The 25235-nt window shown below is 26.3% G+C and overlaps 3 protein-coding genes across 8 annotated transcripts; 2 read left to right on the top strand and 1 right to left on the bottom strand.

The window, feature by feature from the left end:
* The first annotated feature begins 1656 nt into the window (after window positions 1–1656).
* Window positions 1657–11929, top strand: LOC122720920 (tudor and KH domain-containing protein homolog). The gene is made up of 8 exons (XM_043948016.1): window positions 1657–1993; window positions 2065–2473; window positions 2564–2773; window positions 2849–3012; window positions 3101–3321; window positions 10658–10829; window positions 10962–11264; window positions 11561–11929. Exons 1-8 carry the CDS (start codon window positions 1898–1900, stop codon window positions 11807–11809), a joined length of 1824 nt encoding a protein of 607 aa, XP_043803951.1. The 5' UTR covers window positions 1657–1897; the 3' UTR covers window positions 11810–11929.
* On the bottom strand, window positions 3388–9190 carry LOC122720921 (protein roadkill-like). 3 transcript variants are annotated; one of them, XM_043948017.1, is made up of 7 exons: window positions 9068–9172; window positions 8709–8890; window positions 5739–5946; window positions 5031–5329; window positions 4504–4755; window positions 3825–3972; window positions 3388–3741 (listed from the first exon to the last, which is right to left on the bottom strand). In XM_043948017.1, the coding sequence occupies exons 3-7, from the start codon at window positions 5914–5916 to the stop codon at window positions 3473–3475; spliced, it is 1146 nt and encodes a 381-aa protein (XP_043803952.1). In that variant the 5' UTR covers window positions 5917–5946; window positions 8709–8890; window positions 9068–9172; the 3' UTR covers window positions 3388–3472. The 3 variants fall into 3 exon arrangements, with proteins under 3 accessions (XP_043803952.1, XP_043803954.1, XP_043803953.1); XM_043948019.1 differs by having other exon boundaries at window positions 5031–5233; window positions 8709–9190; XM_043948018.1 differs by lacking the exons at window positions 8709–8890; window positions 9068–9172 and having other exon boundaries at window positions 5031–5357; window positions 5739–5932.
* Window positions 11930–13789: 1860 nt separating the features above from the next.
* Window positions 13790–17041, top strand: LOC122720928. Of its 4 annotated transcripts, none has more exons than XM_043948036.1 (3): window positions 13790–13928; window positions 14484–14703; window positions 16450–17041. In XM_043948036.1, the coding sequence occupies exons 2-3, from the start codon at window positions 14692–14694 to the stop codon at window positions 16750–16752; spliced, it is 315 nt and encodes a 104-aa protein (XP_043803971.1). In that variant the 5' UTR covers window positions 13790–13928; window positions 14484–14691; the 3' UTR covers window positions 16753–17041. The 4 variants fall into 4 exon arrangements, with proteins under 4 accessions (XP_043803971.1, XP_043803970.1, XP_043803969.1 ...); XM_043948035.1 differs by lacking the exon at window positions 13790–13928 and adding an exon at window positions 13944–14109; XM_043948034.1 differs by lacking the exon at window positions 13790–13928 and adding an exon at window positions 13944–14109 and having other exon boundaries at window positions 14306–14703.
* Window positions 17042–25235: the final 8194 nt, after the last annotated feature.

Here is a 25235-nt window from a genome sequence, read left to right as displayed (position 1 = left end):
TCATGCAATTTAATGAACATTTTGAATATAAAAGATATAATATATGTAGTATAAGTATATATGTAAATACATAATTAATTTTATTCTTTTATGTATAAAAATTCTTTAACAATATAAACTTTTAATTATTATAAATAATAATCTTTTTTATAAAATATGTGAAATTTAATATTCTCAATAATAAATTCTCAATAATAAATGAAATATATATAAATATATATAAATAATTAAATATAATCAATAAATCTAGTTTTTTAGTTATGTATTTGGTATTTAAATAGTGATTTTTATTTGTAATATATTAAAAAATAAAAATAAAATTCAAATGATCAATTGAAATAATTATTTTATAAAAAATACTAATATATTATAAATTATAATTATTAAAAATAATAACATTCTTAGCAATCTTTATCTACAACTTACAAATTATGTATTATATTATTAATAACTAAATTTCCTTTAGTGATTTCAAAGCGTGAAGTATCAGGAAGATATGAAGAAGTATACATGTTCCTTTACATATAGCTTATATATAAGTATTTGATATATAGAGATATATAGAGTTATATTTAGCTAGAAGTTATATAGGTATATCTCTATATATTTATAGATAATTTTTAATTGTTAAATGAGAATTTTTTTTAATAATAAAAATTGATAGAATTATATATAGTATCTATTATATATCTTATAATTTTCATACTTCAAAAATATTAAAAATAAATAATATTATTTATTGCATTAATAATAATATTTATTTCTTATTTTAATTGACAAAATAATATATTTATTGTAAAAAATAAATATGGATCGGAGATACATAAAAATTTCATGTACATATAAAAGAATTTATAAAATTATATAAATAATATATTCACAATAAAATAAATTAATAAAATAATTAATTTTTTTACATAATTGTATAAAACATATTATATTTATATAATTGTGCAAAACACTTATATTTCAAAAAATTTACTTATTTTTAATATTAAGTATTTAATACTTTTTTAATACTTTCTTAAGTAACGGGAAATATAACAAGAAAAAATATTTTTGGACATTAACCGCGATATCCTGTTATGTATTATTCCATTCGATTATTAATTTTTTGTAAACCACTTATTTCCTTAATATTAAATATGATTGAATATGGAAATCTTTAAAAATTATAACTTTTGTATTTAAAATATTTTTTTTTATTTACTATATTTATTTACTATATTTATTTATATTTTATTGCTATATCAATAATGTGAATTTATCTTGATATTTTACATTATTATCGAGAGCTTATCGATATTTATATTAATTAAGCTCATAGCTATTGTAAAGAATAGTTTACATTTAAATCTTCTGTTATAATCTAATCTTGGAAACAATGTCATAATCTCTTTTATATTGGTACCAATATAATAAATAAAATTAATATTTATAATTATTAATTTATAATTATATTTAATTTTAAAAATATATTCTAATATCTTTCATCTATGATAAATATAATATATAACCATGAAGTATGAAATAAGAATTTTATAGAAATAAATTATAAATATTTTTTAAATTAATATATTTGTTAAATTATATTTTAATTTTACTGTTGGTAATAATACGATTTTAAAAATATTTTCGATCTGAATTCAATAGCTCATCAATCTTTCCATCAAAACGAATGACTGATGAAAACTTATTTAAAACTGCTTTAAAAGTGTATTTATTAAAGTGTCAACGTTTCATAATTCGCGCCATGGATATTTTCATAAGAAACTTCAGAGGTTATGAAATATCGAATTCATAACAATTAAAAAGCATGCTTTATATTTAAATCCAAATTTATTTACAAAAATAACAAATACAAAATAATTAACAAGTTTAAATATTAAAATAAAAAATGAGGTGGATGACACGACAGTTTTCGTTACCAATTTTACTCGGTATATCCTTAACAAGTGTGAGCATTGCTATATTATACGTATTATACAAAAAGGTAAGGTTGTAAAAATATAAAAAATTATAATTATTTAATATTTTGTTTTAATTATTTATTTAATTATACAGGATGAAGAAGATATTAAATCTAGAAAAAATCATGTTGAAATTTCAAAACGATTTACTGCAGAATGTAAAGTACCTAGACAATTCGTTCCTGCTGTTATTGGAAGAGGTGGTTCAATGATAAAAGATATACAAAATAAAACTGGAACACAGATACATTTTAAAGAAGATAACATTGATTGCCCTGATCGTATTTGCATCATAAAAGGAAGCTATGAAAGTGTACATTTAGCTGAAGAAATGATAAAGTCTATAATCCAAAATCAGCCCATAATTGAAACATATGAAATGTACGTACCTCAAAGAGCATGTGGAAGAATAATAGGAAGAGGTGGTGAAGTTATACATCAAATTCAAGCAACATCTAGTGCAAAAGTCATTATTGAAAGCAGTTATACTCCTTATGATCCAAGTATGTTCTGTTTTTATAAATCCATGTTATTATGTTTTATATTTTTGATTTTATCTCTTCTAAATTTTAATAACTGCTAGTAATTTACAGATGCTGAAAGAAGAATTATTATAAAAGGAACAGCTGAACAAATTGCTACAGCTTTGTTACAAATTGAAGATAAAGTTCGAGAAGAAAAAGAAGCACGTACAAAGTTAGAGGCTTCTTCTGCTTCAAGATTGCCTAGAGGAAAATTATCTCCACGTAATACTAAAAATAATATACAATCTGAACAGGTTCAAACTACTGAATTATTACCAGGTATATAAAATATAAATAATGTTTTTTTTATAATATTATTGGATATTTTATATATTTTTTTATTTTTATTCCTAGTTTCTGACGGTGGAATGGAAGTATATATATCTGCAATGGAAACTCCTAGTCAATTTTGGGTACAAGTTGTAGGTCCTGGAACTACTGCACTAGATAAATTAGTATCTGATATGACTGTTTATTATAATGATGAAAAAAATCATGAATTGCATAAATTAAGAAATGTAAACATATAATTGAATATTTTAATATTTACTTATAAGAAAAATTTAACAGATGTCATTTAGTAATTGCCGTACATCATCATTTTAGATAACGCTCGGTCAAATAGTAGCAGCAAAATTCAGTTTTAATGAACAATGGTATAGAGCTGAAGTTATTTCTGCACCTGAAGATGGTCAATGTGAAGTTTATTTCGTGGATTATGGAGATCGTGAAATGGTTCAGCTTGATTGCATATTGGAACTTCGAACCGATTTTCTCAGCTTAAGATTGCAAGCGATCGAATGTTCATTGGCTAATATTAAACCAAGGTAAGTTAGTTTTCAATGAAATAAATTTAATCGAATGCAAAAAAAATGAAGAAATTTTCTAAAAAATTTATAAAAATAATCTTTATTAAAGTTCATTCATTGAAATCAAAAATTTATAATTAATTTTGTTTATATATATAAAGAAAAGATGTCAATTGCTTAATTCACTATCATCCATGTTACTTGATCTTGAACTTCCAATACCAGCTTCACAAACTTCATTAAACAATTCTGGATTTGTTTGTTCCATTATTTTCCATGCTAAACTTTTGTTAAGTACCGTTAAATTTTCCTCGCAATATGCTAAACTTGCTTTTTTAAGTGCATCACATCCAAATTCATCTGCAATTAAAAGTCTGCTTGCTATGTTTTCTGGAGTTATTGTTTCCATAAGATTTCTTTCACAAAGTTCTTTTAATCCTAAACAAATATTTACGAATAATTTTATTAATGAATGTTAGATTTCTAAAGAATAAATTTTTCAATATTATAATATACAATACCTTGCAAAGAAAAACGTTCAGCCAATGATAAAAGTTGTGGAGCAAAATTATCCAAATTATCGACTTGATCGCTGTATATGTATCGCAAAAATTCTTCAACTACCTCTTTATTAAGATCCAACAATTCCAAGGAAAATACATAACGTTTCTAAAATATTTTAATATAAAATATGATCATCGCAAAATTTAAATATCGAGTAAATAAGGTAATGAATAAAGTTGAGTACATACCCGTAAAAAAAACAAATTCGAGTAAAAATTCTTTTTTTTTTTGGAACCAATTGTATCACAAAAAATTAGTTATAAAATTATGTTAGTTACACAAATCACAATAAAGTTTTAAAACCAATTTTAAATAATTTTTAAGTTTTAATTTTATACAAAATTTAAATAAGATTATAGATATTAGTTATTAAATGAAAAAAAAAATAATTTATTATCTACAACATATACATTATGAAATCCTAAAATTATAATTATGTTAAACAAGCATATAGTGAAAGAAATTTAACTTTAAAGATCAAATCTATGCAATGAAGTAAATATCGACACTAATTTTAGTTTTTTAAGAGATATTTTTAAAATAATATAGATTTGTTATCTACATCGTTTACAAAGTTTAAAATAAATTAATTCGAACATTCTGCAACATAGGTACAGAATAACTTCTGACACGTACATTGGAACGTCCGTTTTCTTTATCAATTATATTATTTTCTTGTAACATCCTCATATCCATTTTATTTTTTATAGTATCTATCTTCATATCTTTCCTCTCATTAAATTCTTTTAAAGGCAAAATCATTTCAGCAAGAACGTTGCTACGAGCAGTCAATACAGTACTATGAACTGGAATTTCTGTATTGTTTAAACCACCACAAATTAACTTAGTGTCTGCACCATATGAATGTTTTAACAGTCTGGCCATATCCTGAAAAATTTTTATATATATATTGTTTGTTTTATTTTTTAAATTTACATATCAATAATCATACAAATTCTTGCATTTATTTTTAAATATTTTATTCAAAGAATTTACTTGTTTCTTAATTTCATTTAATGTTCTCTATCTTTTTTGTTTTCTCTATTTTTATAGATATTCTTCTTTTGGAGAAGAAAAAAAATTGATGAATATAAACAATGGAGAATTTCAATTAAATTCTGTTTAAATTGCTTTTATATGTATTATATATTGAAAATACTTGCCTGTGACAAGTTATGTTTTTCGCTTTCGTATTGAATTATCTGTATTTTAACCATTAATACCACCTCACCATTCTTCTTTAAATGTCTGTGGACGATGGACAAGTCTCTATAGCCCAAGGAAATGATGTCCGTGTATGATTTTAGCTCGAGTATTGTCCTGCTAACGTGACAGTATTCCCAATGTTTAACGTCGGCATTGAAAACTGCAAATTGAAATCGTATCTTCGCTTGTTCCGCTTCATCTACGTTGCAGTTCAACATGTTCAGGCACAATACCACCGGGTTTATCATTCTTTTGCCTGTTACCAAACAGTGGACCATTCTTTCCTTTAATAAAGTCGATATCGATGATTGTTTCGAGTGATAAAAAAGGAAAAAAAAAAAAGAAAAAGAAGAGAAACAGAATAAAAAATGCATTGAATTCTGAAGTAGTGTAATAAAATTAAAAATAATTTACATTTCTTTTTCTAGAATCTCAAATATAAAAAAATTAAAGAAGTTAAAAATAGAATAAAATTTTATAATTTTCATGATTCTTATTAACTTGAAGAAATCTTATTTCTCAAGTTTAATAAGTTCAAAGTTTAATTTAATTCATTCATATTTAAAATACAAATTATTTGAGAAAAAAATTATTTAAAATGATAATAGAAATTATCAAACAAATACAAATTATAAATTATAGTTGCGTTATATTGTTCTTCTTACCATCAGGATTTTTCCAGAATCTGATGGATAAATTCCATGTGCTGTGAATACCATTTATATTGACGTTGAAGGACGGGCTATCTATAAAGCTTTTCTTCGAAATAGTTTTTTTATAATTTGGAATAGGCCATGTGTATTTAAACACGACGTCTGAAACTGCTGGTACCAATAGCTCCATTTTATCGTGATTTCACATAAACGAAAAGGCCTACGATAATCGGATGATGATGAATTATTATGTATCGTAAAAGTCCATTTATTTGAATTTGTTAAAGGAAAATTAATTTATGATCATTATGATAATGGATCATTTATGCAGTAGAAATTTATTGATTCTTTTTATTTACTATAATTTTTCATTCAAATAATTAGAGTTATTATTAAATAATTAGAGTTATTGATACATTTAAATAAGTGAATTCAATCAATCTATTTTTCAATTAATCTATTTTTATTATATATAATATATTAAACAAAAAATTAGCAAGAAAATATTCTGTTTAACAATAGAAAATCGAATTCTCATCTATACTTAATTTATTATACTTTAAAATAAGAATTACTTTCATTTTTTATCTTCTTTAATAGTATGTATTATCTTTTCTTTCATTCTTATTCATTTTTATAATATAATATTTTTTTATTAGTTTTTTCATTAGTTTTCTTTTCTATCTATATTATTTCTTATATTTCTGCATTCATCGCGCATATGCCAACTTTTCTCGCCGTATTTCTTCTTTTTTTCTTTCTCTGTGGTTCATTTTCAATTTTCTCGCATTCATCAATCTGTTTGCGAGTAAAAACAATTCCTCTGGCGTTCTATAATTGCGGCACAACGGATAAGGCTTCTTCATGTGAAAGTGCGCAAAACACTTTGTCGATTGTTGATCCCGTTATATCTCGTCGAACTTTTTCTTGTATAAATTGTAGTAAGTTCAACGTCGGATACACACATTTGTACATTTGGCAGGCCGCCAATTTTCCATTTTAATTTATCTTTAATTGAACGAAACTTTCTTGTCGGTTATACATTTATGCTTTTGTTTCAGACCGGGATTAAAGGGATTGAAAATGAAATCGAAATTTAATTGTAGTTAATCGGAACAGCAATTGCGCAAATGAAAGAGCCGATTTCAATGCAATTTCAATCGCGACTGCAATCGATTGAATATCAATTATAGAACTTCGTCTCTGCATAGGATAGAATTTTTTCTGTACAGATGTTACATTACAGATGTGCAATTTTAATTGGGAACAAGCAAGAAGACCGATTCTATTGAATTTATTTCATATTTATTTCTGTCTTGCCGATTTGTTATATTCAAATTATAATGTTTGTATTTAAAAAGAATTTTACAGATTCAATAGAATTGAGCTATAAATTAGAAATTATAAAAATCATTTATACATATATATAGTAAAATTTATACATCGAATAGGATAATTATTTAGAATTTACTCTCCTATTCTTCTCTTAAATTGACACTTCTATTATTATCCAACAGAATCGACTATCAAATTATTTAAAAAAATATTAAATTTACAAAAAATAACATTAATTTTATCATACAAATTTGATCATCCAAAAAGATTAAAAATTTTCTAGAAGATTATACAATTTTAAAATTAGATTATTGATATTTGATTATTAATTGATTATTAGAAAATTTTCATAATCTTTGCCACGAGTTAATATCAATGTCAAATCGAAACCAACCATTGTCGAAATTAAGATGGACAAAAATCGAAGCATCCCCGCAATGCCTCGAATGATCAGAATGGGAATAGATTCCGCTGCGGGGTAGTAATCGAACGCGAATTGAATCAATCTGGCCGAATACCGGGTTTCGTATCGCGTGCCGAGAAATAGCTAATCACCAGCACAACCTCGAAGTAATGCACACATGATGGTTTTCGAGTTGGAATTACCGCGGTGCCGACGGTCTTCGGTTACACGCGACACGACGGCTTTCGAGGGCAAATCCGAGTGCCTCGTTGCCAGAAAGCCGCAGACCACTCCGAAACGCTTTCTATTTCCGTTCTCTTCGTTCCATCATCTATCAGCTTCGATTCATTTCGATGCAGAAAAGCTGTTATAAATTGTATTCTTCTTCTTCTTCCTCTTTTTTCTTTAATTAGTGAAGTGAATCATTATTTTTCTTTATTTTGTCCATTTTTAGATTTTTTTTTTTTTTTTTTTTTTAGAGAGAAATTCAATTTTCAAATTTTATTATATTATAATATATATCTTCTATGATAAATTAATGATGATATATTTAATGTTTTTTAATATTAGGTATATATTTTAATAGTAAAAATAATTTATTTTTTTTATTTTTTTCAATTATTTAATTTGATTATTTAATTTAATTTAGTTGATTAAGCATATTAAGCATGTAAAAGAATTCTCTATGACAATAACAAACCACCTGACAAATTAAAATTAACAGATGGAGTAATCATGTTAACGATCCTTAATTGAAGGCAAGAACGACCTCGAAGACCATTTGAGTTACAAATAAGGGGCTCGTTTAGAAGACTTAATTCCTTGCCTTATATTCGTTACAATTAGTTGCATAAGAGTTTTAAATTCAATTATCAAACGAAAATTCCCTCTTTTCTCTTTGACAATTATTTTTTAATTTCTTGCCTTAAGTTATAAAATTATACTACGAAATATTATATTTTTCTAATTAATAATTTAAATATTTAAAGATTAAATTGTCAATCGGCAAAGATATTTTCAACCTGACAGTATTTTCACGATAATGTTTTTCAATGATGGATAATTCAATATTCGTTTCATGAGATCAGCTTTAATGTCCATCGCTTGGCAACCGGAAGAGAATCAAGGGAATAGCGTATTTCTCCGTTTGACATTCAAATACTTATTATTATTACTCGACACTTGTTTCGCGCTCGAAAAAAATTCATGGTTGCGCGTAAAAAACGAAATAAATGCGTACTTACGTAAATATAACACACGCGCCTATTATGACGTTCATTAATGCATCGAGCAAGAATCCCTCTTGCAAGCGAAAATTCACTTTTTCATTTTGCACTCAATCTTATTTTATATATCTTCTTCTCTTTTTATATAATAAAAATATCAGTGCGAAAGAATTAATTCATTCTCGAACCACTCCAAATCACTTTTGATAAGTAAAAATATTTCAAGTGTTATTAAATAAAATTTGATAAGATTCTTAAATTATATCACAGATACTTATTACTTATTAACAACTAGGAAAATTTTAATTGTCTGATAAGATTTGCAAACTATATCACAGATATCTATTGATAAATAATTGATAATTTGATAAGATTACAATTTTTTAAATAGTCACTACAGTGTAGTCACGTCTTGATTTAATGAAATAAACTTCTCTTTCTCTCTCTCTCTCTCTCTCTCTTTCTCTCGTTTCTTTTCTATTTGTACGAGGATATTGTTCGCCACGAAGATCGTGAAACGACTGAGACCCTCTGACCATTACAGAGAGTCTACGTTCATCATCCACTTCATCTTCTCGCACGTGTATACATCTGTGTGTTATAAATGGAACAAGATGTCCCGAAAGTGCTTGAACCTCGTGAAATGGGGATGTTTCACGCGCACCTTCTTTGTTTCGTGCGATAATAGCCTTATCAATTCACGAATTCGGATTGAATACCGTATATGAAACAGGGTTAATGGGAATTGCATAAAGAATAGGTCGTTACATAAAAGTTGTAGGTAATTGAAGCGAGAATGAAATGGATCGACCGTGTACAGTCAATCTGAGATAATATGATTCTTTTAATTTTAAAATTTTTTTTTTTTTATAGAATTTATCACGAATTTCTTAGAAGCGAAAAGTCTTGAAATTTGTCAGTCCATTCCTTTTTTTAAAAAAAATCTAGAAGTTTAAATTCCCAATCATGAAATTTAATTAAATTCAAGTCACCTCGAGATTAGAAATTAGAAATCGAAGTTTATCAATTTTTAACGAAATTTTGATCTTGAATGAGATTCATAATCTAGAAATGATTCATAATCTTGATTCAAGATTTGTGTATAGAGATATTTACGACTTTAAATTTATCTGTAGTGAATTTTAAGATCTACAATTTTAGGATCTTTAATGTTACTTTAATTAAAAATCCATATGAGTTAACGATTTTTATAAACAAAATACAAATATTTATAAGTAAACGTAGACACGTATATATATTCGTAACTTCTAAAAATGTTAAATTTTCCTTGAAATGTTTTATTGCGTAATTTTCTATCTAAACATTGGCAATCGCAGATTCACGAATTGCGAAGTTACACAGAACATAACATAACAAACATCTCGAAATTGGCAACAAAAAAGAAATCGGAGTTGTACAATCATAAATACGATTTTATTTTTTTAATGTTTTACATTTTCAAATTTTTAGTATTTTTTTATTTTTATATCACAACGAGAGATGCACCGATTTATATGAAGTATAATGTTGCAAGAAAAAATTATGTTCACATTGTTCTTATCTGGAGAATTGTCTGCAACAAGGCAAAACTTGATAATTTTTCTCATGCTAATTTTATGCGCGTTACTGTAATCGAACGAGAGGGAATATGCAAACAACTTGCAAATAATGTGCAAATATTTATATCAGAATTCATATTTTCCAAGGTATTATATAGATACCGATGTCATATATAATAGAACTTGAAATTATATTTTATTGTTTCAAATCCATCAACTGTGAATTATTTTTATAAATTGCATTTCGTAAATACTATAATATATGTATAATACTTTGGTCTTAGAAATTTATTATCTATAAAATTTAGAATTTAGAATATTTTTCTATTCGTAAAAAATAAAAATTAATAATTGATCTATTTTTCATTATTTTAATATAATTATATTTTTCTTTTTTTTTAAATACAGAGACAACGATTGGAGCGTAGATGCTTGTAACTTGTTCGCAGAGTTCACTTGTGTGGCTGAATGGATAGTGTTGACGGCTAAAGTTAGAGGTTACAAAGAACGGACTTTTGGCTATGGAAGATCTCGACGAGAAGGTTCTCCGATTCCTTGCGTGGACCTTTTTTGTGATACGGTATTTCATTAAGATTTTCAAAAAAGAAAAAAAAAAATCATACGAATATCAAATATCTAAAGTATGTGAAATATCTATATCTCTTATAATTTCTTTGATTCTTAATTGTTATTTTCTCGATTCATCGTTTAGACCGTTAATGTCGGTCAAGAGTTGATAAATGAAGGCTTCGCCGAGTTAGAAGAGAATTTGTCATCGGCAGCTTCCTCGACGTTGTCGTTATCCAATCGAAGCCACGAAGTCACGGCTATTTCAACTCCCGCGTCTACTTCCCCATTGGCGAAACGAGCTTTGAGTCCTGAAATGTTAACAGATACTCCGAATAAATTAGATTCGACTTCCGAATTGCAAAATACTTCGGTCATAGATTTGAAGATAACTTCTAATGTACATGGGCTTTCTCAAATTGAAGAAATCGATTTAGTAACACCACAGGTGAGTGTATTGGAATTTGATATTTTAAATTTATCAAAAATTAATATTTCTTCAATTTGTATATAGAAAAATTAAATACTATTAGAATATCAACAAGACTATAAAATCCAAAAATGATAAGAAACGATGATAAGAAATATTCATAAGAAAATCGAATGTCGCCGGAAGTTCAATCGTAGAAAGTGGCCGGACATCGATTTTTGTTCTCTTCTTTTCAAACGCGTTTGCCTGCGGTTAACCATTAAAGCGATGAATATATTGCGACCGTTAACAATGTCTGTATCGATTTCTTTCAGAAACCCAGTACACGAATCGAGGAGATCGATCTGGTGACACCGGTGAAGGACGAGACCAAACATTTCATCGAGAACGAGAAGAAAGTGCAGCACGAGGATGGGCGTGGTGATTATCTGCGGAACGGAAATAGCAATCAGTATGGGAGATCTTGCAATTCTCAGATGAAAGTCGCCAAATACTCGCCAATCGCGCCGGCTGGCTACGAAAGCGATATTTCGGATGATTCAGGCGAGATGGAACTAGGGTAAATCCAAAGAAACGGCCATATCTTTTTTTCTTTTTCCATCGAGTTACGCTTCTATTCTTTTTTTTTTGGCCTCGTAGTCGTTTAGGATATAACAATTTAATCTTTAATCTCGATAGAAAAATGAAAAAAAAAAAAAACAAAAATAGTATAGAAGTCATGCAATAATTTAGATCTTTTATTTATACGCTTATTTTTTGAAATTATGCTATAATTTTGCGATATTCTTCTAATATTTTGGCAATTTCATAGAAAGTTATGAGAAAGAAAGTTATCGAGTAATAAAGTAACGGAATTTTTATATTTATCAAAACTGGCAGAAGAAAGAATTAAGAAATAGTTGGAGAATCTCATTCTGAAGTATTTTACTGCTTTGATTTTTTTTTTTCTTTTTAATGCTTAAAGTATAATTTAATTTTTACTTTTCTGTTAAACTATTCTGCGCTTTTTTACTTATTCATATTCAATTTACTTCTTTTATTAAAATAATTATTTTCAAGCCATTTAAAGTACAAATAGTTATTTATTATGTTATTTAATTTGCAAATGATTCTCTCACTATTTTAATAGATGCATTTTAAATCTATTTTATTCGCTACGCGAAACATTGTTTTCTAGTATTTTGCATTAATAGACTCTGCCATTGATTAATCAAAATCATCAATTAAGCATAGAATTGTTTTCAAACGCTTTAAAAAATAATACATAATAAAAGAAGAATTGTAAGAGCTTAAAAGCGGCATAAAGTAGATGTTTTAAAAGCAGTTGTTACTTAAAGCACGATAAACTCCGAAAAAAGCTCTTCCTTACTCTTCTTCTAAGTAGTCACGTAGCGCTACTCTTGAGGTCGTGCATTATTTCTCTCAGAACACGTACTCTACTTAAAGCTCAAGATTAAGAAACTATGTGCCTTACTGCTTCGTACATAATTACCATTACTGAGACATAAATATATAGCATATAAGAGTTGCAAGTATTACAAGATATATACAGATTAAAAAAATTATGTAGATCGTTCTATTTTTATAAGATAACTAATTAATTAATTAAGCTCGTTTTCATATTAGATTGGTGGGAAGTAAATGAATAAATTATAAATAAATATATAAATATTTTTTTTTATTTATAGTTTAATTAAAAAACAATCTCAATTTTATTGGCAAATTATAAAGTATTTTATTTATTTTTTAAGTTTTGATTTTTTGAAACTTTTAATTTCTTTTTTTTAAATTATCAAAATTTTTGCAGAAAAATTCCACTGCTTTAATTAAAATTATGATTTTAAAACTATAAAAAAATAGTGCCATATTATTCTATCTTTTTATTTATTTATTTATTTTTTTTTTTTGAGAACTTAAAGCAGTTAAAAAATAAAGTAATAATTTTTAACACGAAAATATAAACAAGTTTTAACTGTTTCTATAAAAATATAATAAACTCGATATATCATTCATTTATTTTCCACTAATATAATAAAAGTATAGTTCAAAGCGATAGGATTACTTAATAAAGAAAATAATCAATTCCTATATTAAATCCATTGTTGCATATTCTTAGTTGACTTCTTTATTTTTCTCTCAGATATTTATTTAGATAAAAAAAAATAAAAATAAAAATAAAAATTATTAATTTGTTTCAAATTGTTTCCACTATACAGATCTGAAAGCTTTACAAAGATTACTCGTTTTATTCGATTATAATCATATGTAAGATCATACGTGTATCTTTATCTTTATATATGTATCATCCGATATATTAAACATGAAATTAATATTCATTCTCTTAATCGAATATTGTAACTCGAGTAAACGAGGAAGCAAAGATATTCGTGACGAATAAAATGATCGTTCTATAAGATATTTTATCTGTTCGATGCCTTCTTAACGGAACCCTAAATCGTCGTTTCCTTTCACTTTATCCATCGCGCCGCTGCTTTCTCGGATTACGGCATACAAGATCGCCAATTTTTCGGAGCTCCTTGTCCACTGGTAAAAGTCGAGCTGACAACCACAAAAAAGAGGGGACAAAGCCCCCGGCGTACGGCAACAACGGTAACACCGCTGACAAGAGGAGACGAAGAAGAACAAGGAAAGAACGATATCGGAAGTTACTGCAGTGGAACAGTGAGTAGAGAGCTTGCTCATCCGACACAAGACTACGCGAAACCGTATCTATTTTTACGGAATATAGTTATTAGATTAGAAATTTGATAGAGCAATTTTGCAATTAAGATGTTTCTGAGAAAGATTTTAGAAGGAAAAAAGATGATATGAATCTTAAATTTGATTTTGTGAGTTTACAAGGGTAAGTTAGCAAAGGAGGTTAATTTGAATTTTTAGGTTAATTTAGAAAAAAATCAAAATTAAGATTTACATATTTAAACAACTCTCCTTTTTTTTTTTTGATAAATATTTGTTAAATTATTCTTGTATTGAATAATATAATTTTAAATATTTATTTTCTTATATAATGACTAATCAAATCTATCGACAAAATAAAGTATTTTTTAAATACGAGATAATAACAGGAATAATACCAATTTTCGTAACCAAATAATTAAACTTACTGGATTTCATTTCCAATGAAACGTGTCGTATCCACGACTTCCTAAACTAGTGAAAAAATGAAAAAGAAAAAGAAGAAAAATAGTTCCCCATCAATTTTCGCGTTCTTCGTAGCCACGAAAATCGATTCGAAATACAGTAAATAGAAGATAAAGAAGTGCCATGAGTAATTGGCATCGCTTGGAAGCCGATGTGCTCGGTGATCGAGAAAAACGAGAAAGCTGCGGCCAAGTGAAACTGTATAAAACGTGGGTAACTCGGCATACTATCATCAGTTCTACGAATATTCAAACCAGAAGCGCGGTGACCAGTAATCTCAACAATGAATCAATTGGTAAATTTTTATTTCTCTTATGGTGTTTTAAGTTGAATTGTTGAAGACAATAGCTACTATGTAAGTATATTATAAGTGCTTCATAAGTATCTGGATTTTTATATGTAATAAAATTAAAAATTAATAATTTAAAACAAGAATTCAAAAAAATAATTTTTATTAATTTTTTGACAGTGTAATAAAATTAATAACATAATAATATTAATATTATGAAGTTTTTTATTTTGAGTAATTTTAAAATGTGAGAATGAAAAGATAATCTAATATCTGTTGTTTCTTACTTTTTGATAGATTATACTCTAGATCTATCATCTATTTGAGCCATTTTTTGAACCAAATACTCACTTCAATATAATCATTACTTGGCTTCTCTTCTATTTCTTTGGCTTCATATAATAATAGAATACATAACCAGCTGGCAGTTTTGCCATAATAGGACATGTTTTAATTGGTCCTATTAGCTCAATTGCTAATCATTAGATGAAATTATTCGATGGTTCATTAATATGAGTTAATTGACTATGAAATAAAACAATATTCGATCGATGATTAAAACTTATAAGTTAAAGTAAGTAAATTTAAGAGCTTCTACCATCCAATTTCCATTTATATCCAAAATAAATTGTTCGATTATTCAATTTTTTTAATCATATCTTTTTAATAATATCATAATTTCATAATAATTGAAAATTAATTTATTTGATATAATCGTTAATTATTGAAATTTTCTCGTACATTTTTTCTCGAATATACCGCGATATAAATAAAGTGAATATTAATTGAAATTTTCCCGTTAAATTTGTCCAAGAAAAGGTCTTTGTAATTATTATCTTGACTTTCTTAATATATTCTTCAGGTTTGATATTAAATAATTACGCATTCATGCGTTGAAGTCCTTGGAACTAAGTTTGTATTGTCATTCAAAGAACAAGAAGAAACTAAAATGTGTAAACAAATCATTCAATTTGTACCTCGTCATTAATAGATTGATAGAACTTTTAATTAAACATGTGAAACAACGGATCATCTTTATCATTTCTTATAACATTTGATTTCATTTCAAAGACGAAGATTTAAAAATTAATTCGTTCCTACATCGAAGATATCTTACATCTCCAAAAGAAACTTAATACGAAGAAGATTAATTTAACTTTTAAAGAATTTTCCAATATATACTTTGAAAGTCAGAACATAGAAACAAGAACATAAAATGCATAATCAATAGCAATAATTTGATCAATGAAAATTAGAGATTACCAGCAAATATTAATAATTATAATTAATAATACTAATAATATGTTATAAATTGAGAACTGAAAATGGAATATAATTGAGAATTGAAAATGGAATTTAATAGCGATAAATATTATTAAAAAAATAATTTTTTTTCTTTATTTAATCTAATTCTGATAGAATTAAATTCTAATTGAAATAGATAAAATTTAACATTTATATTATAATATAATTTATTATAATTTTTTAATTCTTATTAATTTTAAATTATTTCTTCTAAGTTAAAATGGCTCCATTTGCACATATTCTTACTTTCCAACAAAGTTTTAAAGTATTAAATTTTTTTGGAAATATATGAAAATATTTGCTAAATGATAATATAATTAGAAATAATTATTATTTAAATGACAAGTACAAAGAGTTCTTATTTTTTTTATTTCATATAAAATTCAAAGAATCTCAAAAAAATAATATAATAAAATGAAACTCATTTTCAAAATTCTTCCATTATAGACAGTAACATTTCTTCTCTTGTGCGGTGTCTACGGTGCTTTGGCCGGACGTCGTTACATAGCCATTCCAATGGATGGGATCGACGTGATCGAGCTGAGTCCAGTGGCACCATCCACACCGAGGATTGCTCGTCAAACCGAGGCTTATATACCCATACCAGTTCCTAGTATTTCTCAGGAAGAGCTCAAGAGTCCTCGGCAAGAGAGGTCCAACGCCCACATCCTGGATTACGTGGATTTCGGTGGACAAACGGGATCGAATGGAGCCTTCAGCTGGTACGCCGATTATCCGGCACATCACTAATGATCCAAAGGATCGAGAATAGTTTTACACACGCGATGCATCCTGCTTATTGTAATATATAATAACTAAAATTAGATTTTGTGAAGGAGATCGAAAAAATTGCAATTTATAAATGACATTTTATCTGTTTGATTAGATTGAGTCATATTGAAACATTTTTTTATAAGAATTATTTACGTAATGATTAAGTTGATCATTGAGTTGAAGATTCATTTGTTAAATAGTTTTTAAGACGTGTAATTTATACGAGATATATATAAGTTTGAAATTTGAATTATATTTTGAGTTAGCGAAATTTAAATTTCTTTGTTGAATTAATATTTCTTTGTTGAAAAAGTATAATTTACTTTTGTAGAAAATGTTAATTTATTTGATTGATGAATTTTAAAAATTAAATTTATAGAATGATTTCTTGATTTAATATGAGATGTAAATATTCCAATTAATTTTTGTGTAATTTTTATGTAATATTACTGATATAATTTTTCAGTAAATTAAAATTGTTTAAATAAACCATGAAAAAATTTAATTAATCAAGATTTGGTGTTTTTTTTTATCGAATATTCCTAAAAGAATTGTTAAGAGATAATCATTCAAATTAGAAGCTGAACTTTTGAATTAAAAAATTCTTAATACACAGAATTATAAATATGCAGAATAAGTATGCAAACAATAATTATTTTACAGATAAATATATAAATTTTATATATAATATTTAATATATATATAAAATTTGATAAAAATATTTTTATTTTTTGAATTATTAGAAAAATTTGATTTGCCACCTCTTCTTGAGTTATATTTTCCTACTATTTTATTATATTTTTTATATAAAAAATATTAGAAAATTTTCTAAATATTATTTCTATTTTATACTTATTTTTTTAAGCTACCATATACAAAAGTACATATAAAATTTGTGTATATATAATGAAATACACTTTACATAGTTAAACAAGAGATCAACGCCATCTCGCGTTTGGATTACCGAAGCTCTGATTTGTTATTAGCATAGCAGAATATGCAAGGAGGTATGTGAAGTCATAGAGAAGGAAAGCAACATTGTGCGAGAAGGATAGAGAGCATCTTCCACCATTTTGACGCTACATAGAAAATTTATTAATTATTCATTTTTTGTACAAAATTTCTATACTTTTAAACTCGTGTCTTGAAGCTAGAACTTTAGGCAAACTTCTCGTATTAATTTTAATAAGAAATTCTTTTTTATTAATTATTTATTACCAATTAACGCATCATATTTTTCATTACAGCAAAGACGCCATATTGAAAATTAATTAATTATTCATTTTCTGCACAAAATTTTAACACTTTTAAACTTGTATCTTGAAGCTAAAATTTCAAACAAGTTTCTTTTATAAATTTTAATGTGAAATTCTTTCTAGTTAATAATTTATTAACGATTAATGTGTCATATCGAACTAATGTAATTGATACGTAATAAGTTTTTCATTAATTTCTCATTAATATGAAATTTATTTATAAATATGATTATATTCATTTGAAAGGTTGGTTCCTCTCTTAATTTCATATATAAATTTTATTTAGAATTTTGCGATTGTTTAAGTGAATAAATTAATTGTTTATTGTTCGGTTACGGAGTGGGGATTGATAACTGAAACACTCTTTAGATTAATCGTTAATAAATTATTAATTAAAAAGAATTTCACGTTAAAATTTATAAAAGAAACTTGTTTGAAGTTTTAGCTTCAAGATACAAGTTTAAAAGTGTTAAAATTTTGTGCAGAAAATGAATAATTAATTAATTTTCAATATGGCGTCTTTGCTGTAATGAAAAGTATGATGCGTTAATTGGTAATAAATAATTAATAAAAAAGAATTTCTTATTAAAATTAATACGAGAAGTTTGCCTAAAGTTCTAGCTTCAAGACACGAGTTTAAAAGTATAGAAATTTTGTACAAAAAATGAATAATTAATAAATTTTCTATGTAGCGTCAAAATGGTGGAAGATGCTCTCTATCCTTCTCGCACAATGTTGCTTTCCTTCTCTATGACTTCACATACCTCCTTGCATATTCTGCTATGCTAGTAACAAATCAGAGCTTCGGTGATCCAAACGTGAGATGGCGTTGATCTCTAAACAAAATTTTCTGCCTAATTTATAGATGAAATGTGAATTATGGATTCTGTCAATAATCAATAGTTTATGAAATTAATGAAAGAAAGCAGCAATTTTTTACTGTTTAAAAATATTTATTTAAAAGTATCGTAACAGAATTGTATGCATATTTATTTCAAAACTATAAATTTGCAGAATTATTATGGTAAGTGTTAAGAAAATTAGGAAAAGGAAATTTGTTGGAAGATGAAGATAAAAGATATAAAAATATACTTAAAATATATTGCAGTAAGTATATTGCATAAATATATATATGTGTGTGTGTATTATATGTTTTCATTTATTAAAAATAAAACTGGTAAATGTAATTACTTATTTAAAATTTTTTTATATCATTTAAATATTATCATATAAATAATATCATATAAATCTTTTAAAGGTATTCTGATTTCATAAAAAAAATGATGACCAAAAAAGAAATTGAAATATAATAAAAAAAATATGAAATAAAATATATACAAATGGGAAAGGTGAATATATTTAATACTTATGTATAGTGGCGTGACAAAATTTTTGATCGAATAAATATCAAAAGTAACCTCAATTTCTTTTTCTTAATTTATGTTTCTCTTTCTTAATTTTCTTAATTCTTCTTTTTCTAATTTTGCTTTCTTTTAGTCTTTTTAATTATTAATATTCTAAAAAAACTATTATAATTATTCTATTCAATTAAAAATTATTGTATGCCACAATAACATGTAATAGAATATTTAGAGTAATAATAGTTTTATTTTCCGGTATATGATCATACCCATCGCGTTACAATACAATAAATAGTGAGAGAACGACAATGTGTGTTCTTTGTGTCTCTTTTTATGTGTTAATATTAATATCTATAATTTTTTTTTAGGTACAACGATAACAATCTCGTCGAGGCGAGCATCATTCCTATTCCGAGGTGGAATTCAATTTAACGAGCCGTTGAATTTCACGAATCACGAATCTTCTTAAGTACTTATATATCTATATATAGTATATATATATATATATATATATATATATATATATATTATATCGCGGCCATTTCACTAGAAACGTAGGATCGATCGAATCGTTCATTATTATCCTCGTCACGCTCTTTCTTTTACGATCTCCATTCGATTTCCTCGTTCTTTTCACGCTCGCTAAAATTTCAAAGGATTTTGTGAAAAGTCAACACGCGATTATAAATGACGACATTTCAGAAGAAATCGATGATTTTAACGATAAATTAATTAAGCCATTTTCTTTCTTTTGTTATTTTTTTTTAATTCAATTTTTCATTAATTCAAGTTCGAAAAATTAAAGGAAAAAAATGACTTAATTATATACAAGTAATAAATATTCGTTTTCCACTAATAGAAAATTTTTTTCAGGAATCACTTAGAAGCACTTCAATGTAAAGAATACAGTTTTTCAATTTAAGAAGTTCCTATGATATTAAATAATGAAGATATTAACACAAACAATTCGTACGTAATATTATATAAAAAATTTAAAATATATAACTATCAAGTAATTTTAATATGCATATAGAATATATGAATTTTTATAAAAACTATTAACTATATTTAAACTCTTAAAATCTTTTCTTCATTTTTGCATATTTTTTTTTTTTTTTATATAGGTGAATAAAAAATATTCTCTACGTGTATTTTTTTCAAGGAATAAAATTATTCTTTGCGCAATAGCATAAAGAGGATAATAAATATTTCAATGGATCCAAGCGTATCATTTTCACATCCATTCATCATCAATCCAATATATCGAAATACTTAAACATAAACGCAATTAGTTAATACCGATCAACATCATTCTGCCGCCTTTTTCTGTTATTCGTATTTTTATACTTTAAGTTTTCATGCATGCAATCAAGTACAATGTACATATTTGCAATTGTATTTTATGCAAACGCAAGAACAATATTATTTTTCATAAAATTGTATTTTTATCAAAAGAACGCCATTCGTCGCTTTCTAGAGATCATATTCGATATTTCGCTGCAGTCTGCCATTTATTGAAAGAAAAACATCCCTTTTTTTGTTCATGATGATTTTATTAATTAAATTTATTCAGTTTTGTATAGCTGAGCACCAAGTATCATCGATCACTCTAAAATGGGACGTTATTCCATTCGTATTAAATAATATATAATATATAATTTCATGGAATAACATTATAACATTTTTGTGATTCGAAATATGAAATGATCAATCAGAATATTATTATATCATATTTCTTTCATTAGATATATAAATTGAATCAGAAGTAATTTTAACAATCAAATTCATTTTATTTATATATTATCCATATTATAATTAGATTTACAATTTAACATATAAAAATTATATTAATTATATTAGATTATTTATTTATATTATAATGTAACATAGTTTACATAGCATATATCAAGTTTGAATCAACAGTTAATAAATTACGTACATTTTATGCATAAGATTCCTATATAAGGAGCAATGATGGCAGACTATATCAGCGATCATCGATGCATTAATTATGGAACGTTGTCATGGCGTTCTCATAAATGATTTTGCAAAAAAACAACTGCTTGACGCTTGTCAGAGGCGTTACATAAACGTGTAGCAACTCGTAAACGCTTCTGTTTGCCGCGAAACGCCTCTTCATCCGCTTCGAACGCGTTTCCACTTATCGATGGCTCGTCAAGCGTAACGAAAATACATAAAATACATTATGCGAGAAAAGAAATACGAACATAAATAGGTAGATGAATCTTATACAAATTTTATCTGTTATTTAAAGACGCGATACATTTAAACGATGTATTGCGATGATTATGATTGGTCCATCAGAACGAACTTTTTCAGAGGAAAGCACAAGGGTGTAGTGTAAAATTAAATCTATATTTGTATTGAAAATTGAGATCGAATTGTGATTACATTGGATATAAAACAATTTTTATAAATCTTACATGTACAATGAAAAATTATATTTACAAAAGAAAAAACTCTAATAAAATTAAAGTATTATATAAATTTAAAAGAAATTGTCTTTTTTCTTTAATACACGAGTAATTAATTTCTAAAAATCAAAAGTTTTAATATAGTTTTAAAGATAGTTTTTTAAAAAGTGTAAGAATTTCGATTTTCCATAAGAAAATAAGTATTAAAATTTAATTTCTCTTAAGGTTTATGCAATACATAATAGAATTCAATTCATCTAAACAGTTTTTATTCGATATAACGATTTATTTTCTTCAAGACTTCATTTAATCAGACACAAAAAAAAAGAAATTTAATTAAATGACTTTCAATTATCTTAATTCGAATTATGAAAATTACATTGTAACATCTCTAAAAGAACAGATCTTAAAAGTTTACACGCTTTCGATGCAATTCAGGAACTTTCGAATTTATTCTGATAAATATTAAAAGTCAAAGAGAAATTTATCAAAGAAAGAATAAAGCTAAATATTTCTAGTCAATCGACTATCCTTCAGATTATTAATCATTCCTTAGAACACAATCGTGCGCGATACTGTGCGATTTGTGAACGAGAATAATAAAATATCTTTGAACGCAATCGCGAACGTAACATTGTATCGAATATATAATAAGCTTTAAGCGTTGAACGCGTTACTGTTGTACTTAAATGGCATTAAATACGGCACCGAGGCACGTGTTCGTCTTGTAATGCTGCGCATAAGCGTATTAGGTGTGTCGTTTAAGTAAAATTTTTAATGTTCAGAAGAACATTTTTTATATGTTTATTGTTTATTTTAAAATAATTATATATATATATGAGGAAAGAAAGACAAAGAAGCAGATACATGTATATATAAATTAAATCTTATCAATCATCAGTCGTTTTTTTTTTTTTAATTTTTACGTTTGCACAATCAATGCCTTAAAGGTGAATTTAGATGAAATTGAAGAAAGAAATGAAATCGTTTCAATCGATTCAAAATAGTTAACGAGGACAAGATAATATTCAACGATTTTTCGGTTCACAGAGCAAATCAGCTATTTTCATGCTCTTGTTTTGCAGAGAGTCGTAGGAGGTTTGAGCTGGCCACTAAAACACGACCTAACGTCGAAAACGCTTGATCAAATTTCACAAAGAGCGGATATCGATTTGACATTTTAAATTTAAATCCGATTTAAATTTTGGATTTAAATTCGACAACTAGCTTCAAATTTTTAATGAAAATACATCATAGATTTTTCATTCGATTGAATTTAATAATTCAATTTTATTTTTTTTCTTTTTTAATCCGATTAAAATTTAAATCGTATTTAAATTTTCAAATTTCAAAACTAAAAAAACAAATTCGATTAATTTTACAATAGATCGAGTTTGCATTTGGAAATCGTGTCGCGTAACTTTGAAAATCCTTGTGAAAAGGAAGAGAGACAGAGAGAGAAAAAAAAAAAGAGATAAATTTCACAGACTTCTCGATTCTTCTTTCGAACAAAAGATATTACGTACACGTAGATTAGTATCGTTTCGTATAACATAACTAAATTTGCCCGCAGTCACGCGAGAGAAAGACTTTATATTCGCAAAGTTGTTGCCGGACTCTAAAATCGTGAGCCTCGTGGCAGGTGTTGCGGGGAAAAGATTGAACCGAATTAATTGCACTGGCTTTTTACTTCGGTCATAATGTACTTTAATAACACCGATGATAAAACTTGTCAGTATCGCGGCCATTTCCATCAAGTTTACATGTTTCAATATTTTTACATTCTTCGCTTAAAAGATAAAACAATAAAACAGGTTAGAAAACATTTTCATTGGTTAATAATAATCCTATTTTTCTTTGGTTCTAAATGTATGTAAAGAATGAATAAATTAAAAAAATAAAATTTTAATCTACTATTTAAAAAAATCTAATATTAAAAGTTCAAAAGTCTTAGAATACTTTTATTATATTTAATGAAAATTTAATATTTGATGCAAATCATAAATTTTAATTGCATACATTTTTTTCTTATAATAAACGTTCCAATAACTTGAACATTTATGAATGGAGCAAGAGATTGATACGACACATCTAATACACTCATTATCAGAAATACGTGCACAAAACGCATGTTTTAGTCATACGAACGAACAACGTGATCCAGGTACAACTGTTTGTTAAAATCAGCTAAAAGCGTGAAACCGATTCAGCCTATCATTTGTAACTATCTTAAAATTGTCAATGTGGCATTTAGCAAGAATCGAAAACAATACGAGTAAAAAATTATCATCTATCGTAACTTTTATATAATCGTAACACTTTCTAGTTTACTGCAACCATCTATTCACTATAGCTTAACTTAACGTAAACGCATAAATCCCGAAATTTGGAAAAAAAAATCATAGAAAACGTTAAGAAAAACAAAAAATTATAAAAATCTTTCGTTAAATTATTTAAAATAATTTTATTTCTGCGTATTTTAATTGTCCAAATTTCGGGACTTAATAAGCTAAAGATGCAGGTACAAGACACTATGTGTAAGAAGCAATCTCGATTTCTCGCATCGACCAGTGAGTTTCGTCTTTTCGCATTATCTCTAGGAAAAATTTTTTCATTTGTTTCCATAACAAATACAATTCCAATTGAATAACTCGCGTTTCCTGGAAATCGAAAGACGCTAATGGCAAATTATGATATTTATCCTTGATTCTACTTCTTTGTTATTATGTTGAATAATGACGATCAACCGCGAACAGTCTCAATAATTACAACTTCTATGAATATGCAATGAGTCGGATATAAAGGTAAGAATACACACAATATAAAAATAAAATTTTGTCTTTCAATATTTTAGGTTAGAAATTTGCAAGATGGAATCCAAATGAAATTCGTCACTCGTAAATAATTTATTGCGATTTTAACTCTTTCATTCTCATTATAATATAATTATCATTCGAAATTTATATTCTTTGCAACATCTTTTTTTTTTTTTAATAAAATTCGTAAAAAAATTATTTGGCATATCATCCAAACGATTCACAATTCAAACTAAATCTTGTATATCCCGAGAACTCGATTTTAACAAACGAACCATCCTGCTCGTACAAAATTCATTTCACGATCAACCTCTCTCTACCTCTATCGTTCTGTTCGAACACGATTTTACAGATCAAACATCGATGGCCACGCGATCAGTTTGCACGATACGATTCGAATATTTCTCGAAACGATGGTGATATCTTCTCGCGTTTAGAAGCCATCTTTAAAGATCTTTTAAAGACGAAGACGCTTGATTAAAATCCTAATAACTAGAATTCTGTTAGTTGGTTAGCTTATATTTGTTTTTTTTTTTTTTTTTTTTTTTAAGATCCATTAAACTGCAACTGCAATCATGCCATTTACATTGT

Source organism: Apis laboriosa, unplaced genomic scaffold (assembly GCF_014066325.1).
Source record: "Apis laboriosa isolate Shangri-la unplaced genomic scaffold, ASM1406632v1 scaffold13_cov153, whole genome shotgun sequence".
Lineage (NCBI taxonomy): Eukaryota > Metazoa > Arthropoda > Insecta > Hymenoptera > Apidae > Apis > Apis laboriosa.
The sequence above is the reverse complement of the archived record's forward strand: the minus strand, read 5'-3'. Positions and strand labels throughout refer to the sequence as shown.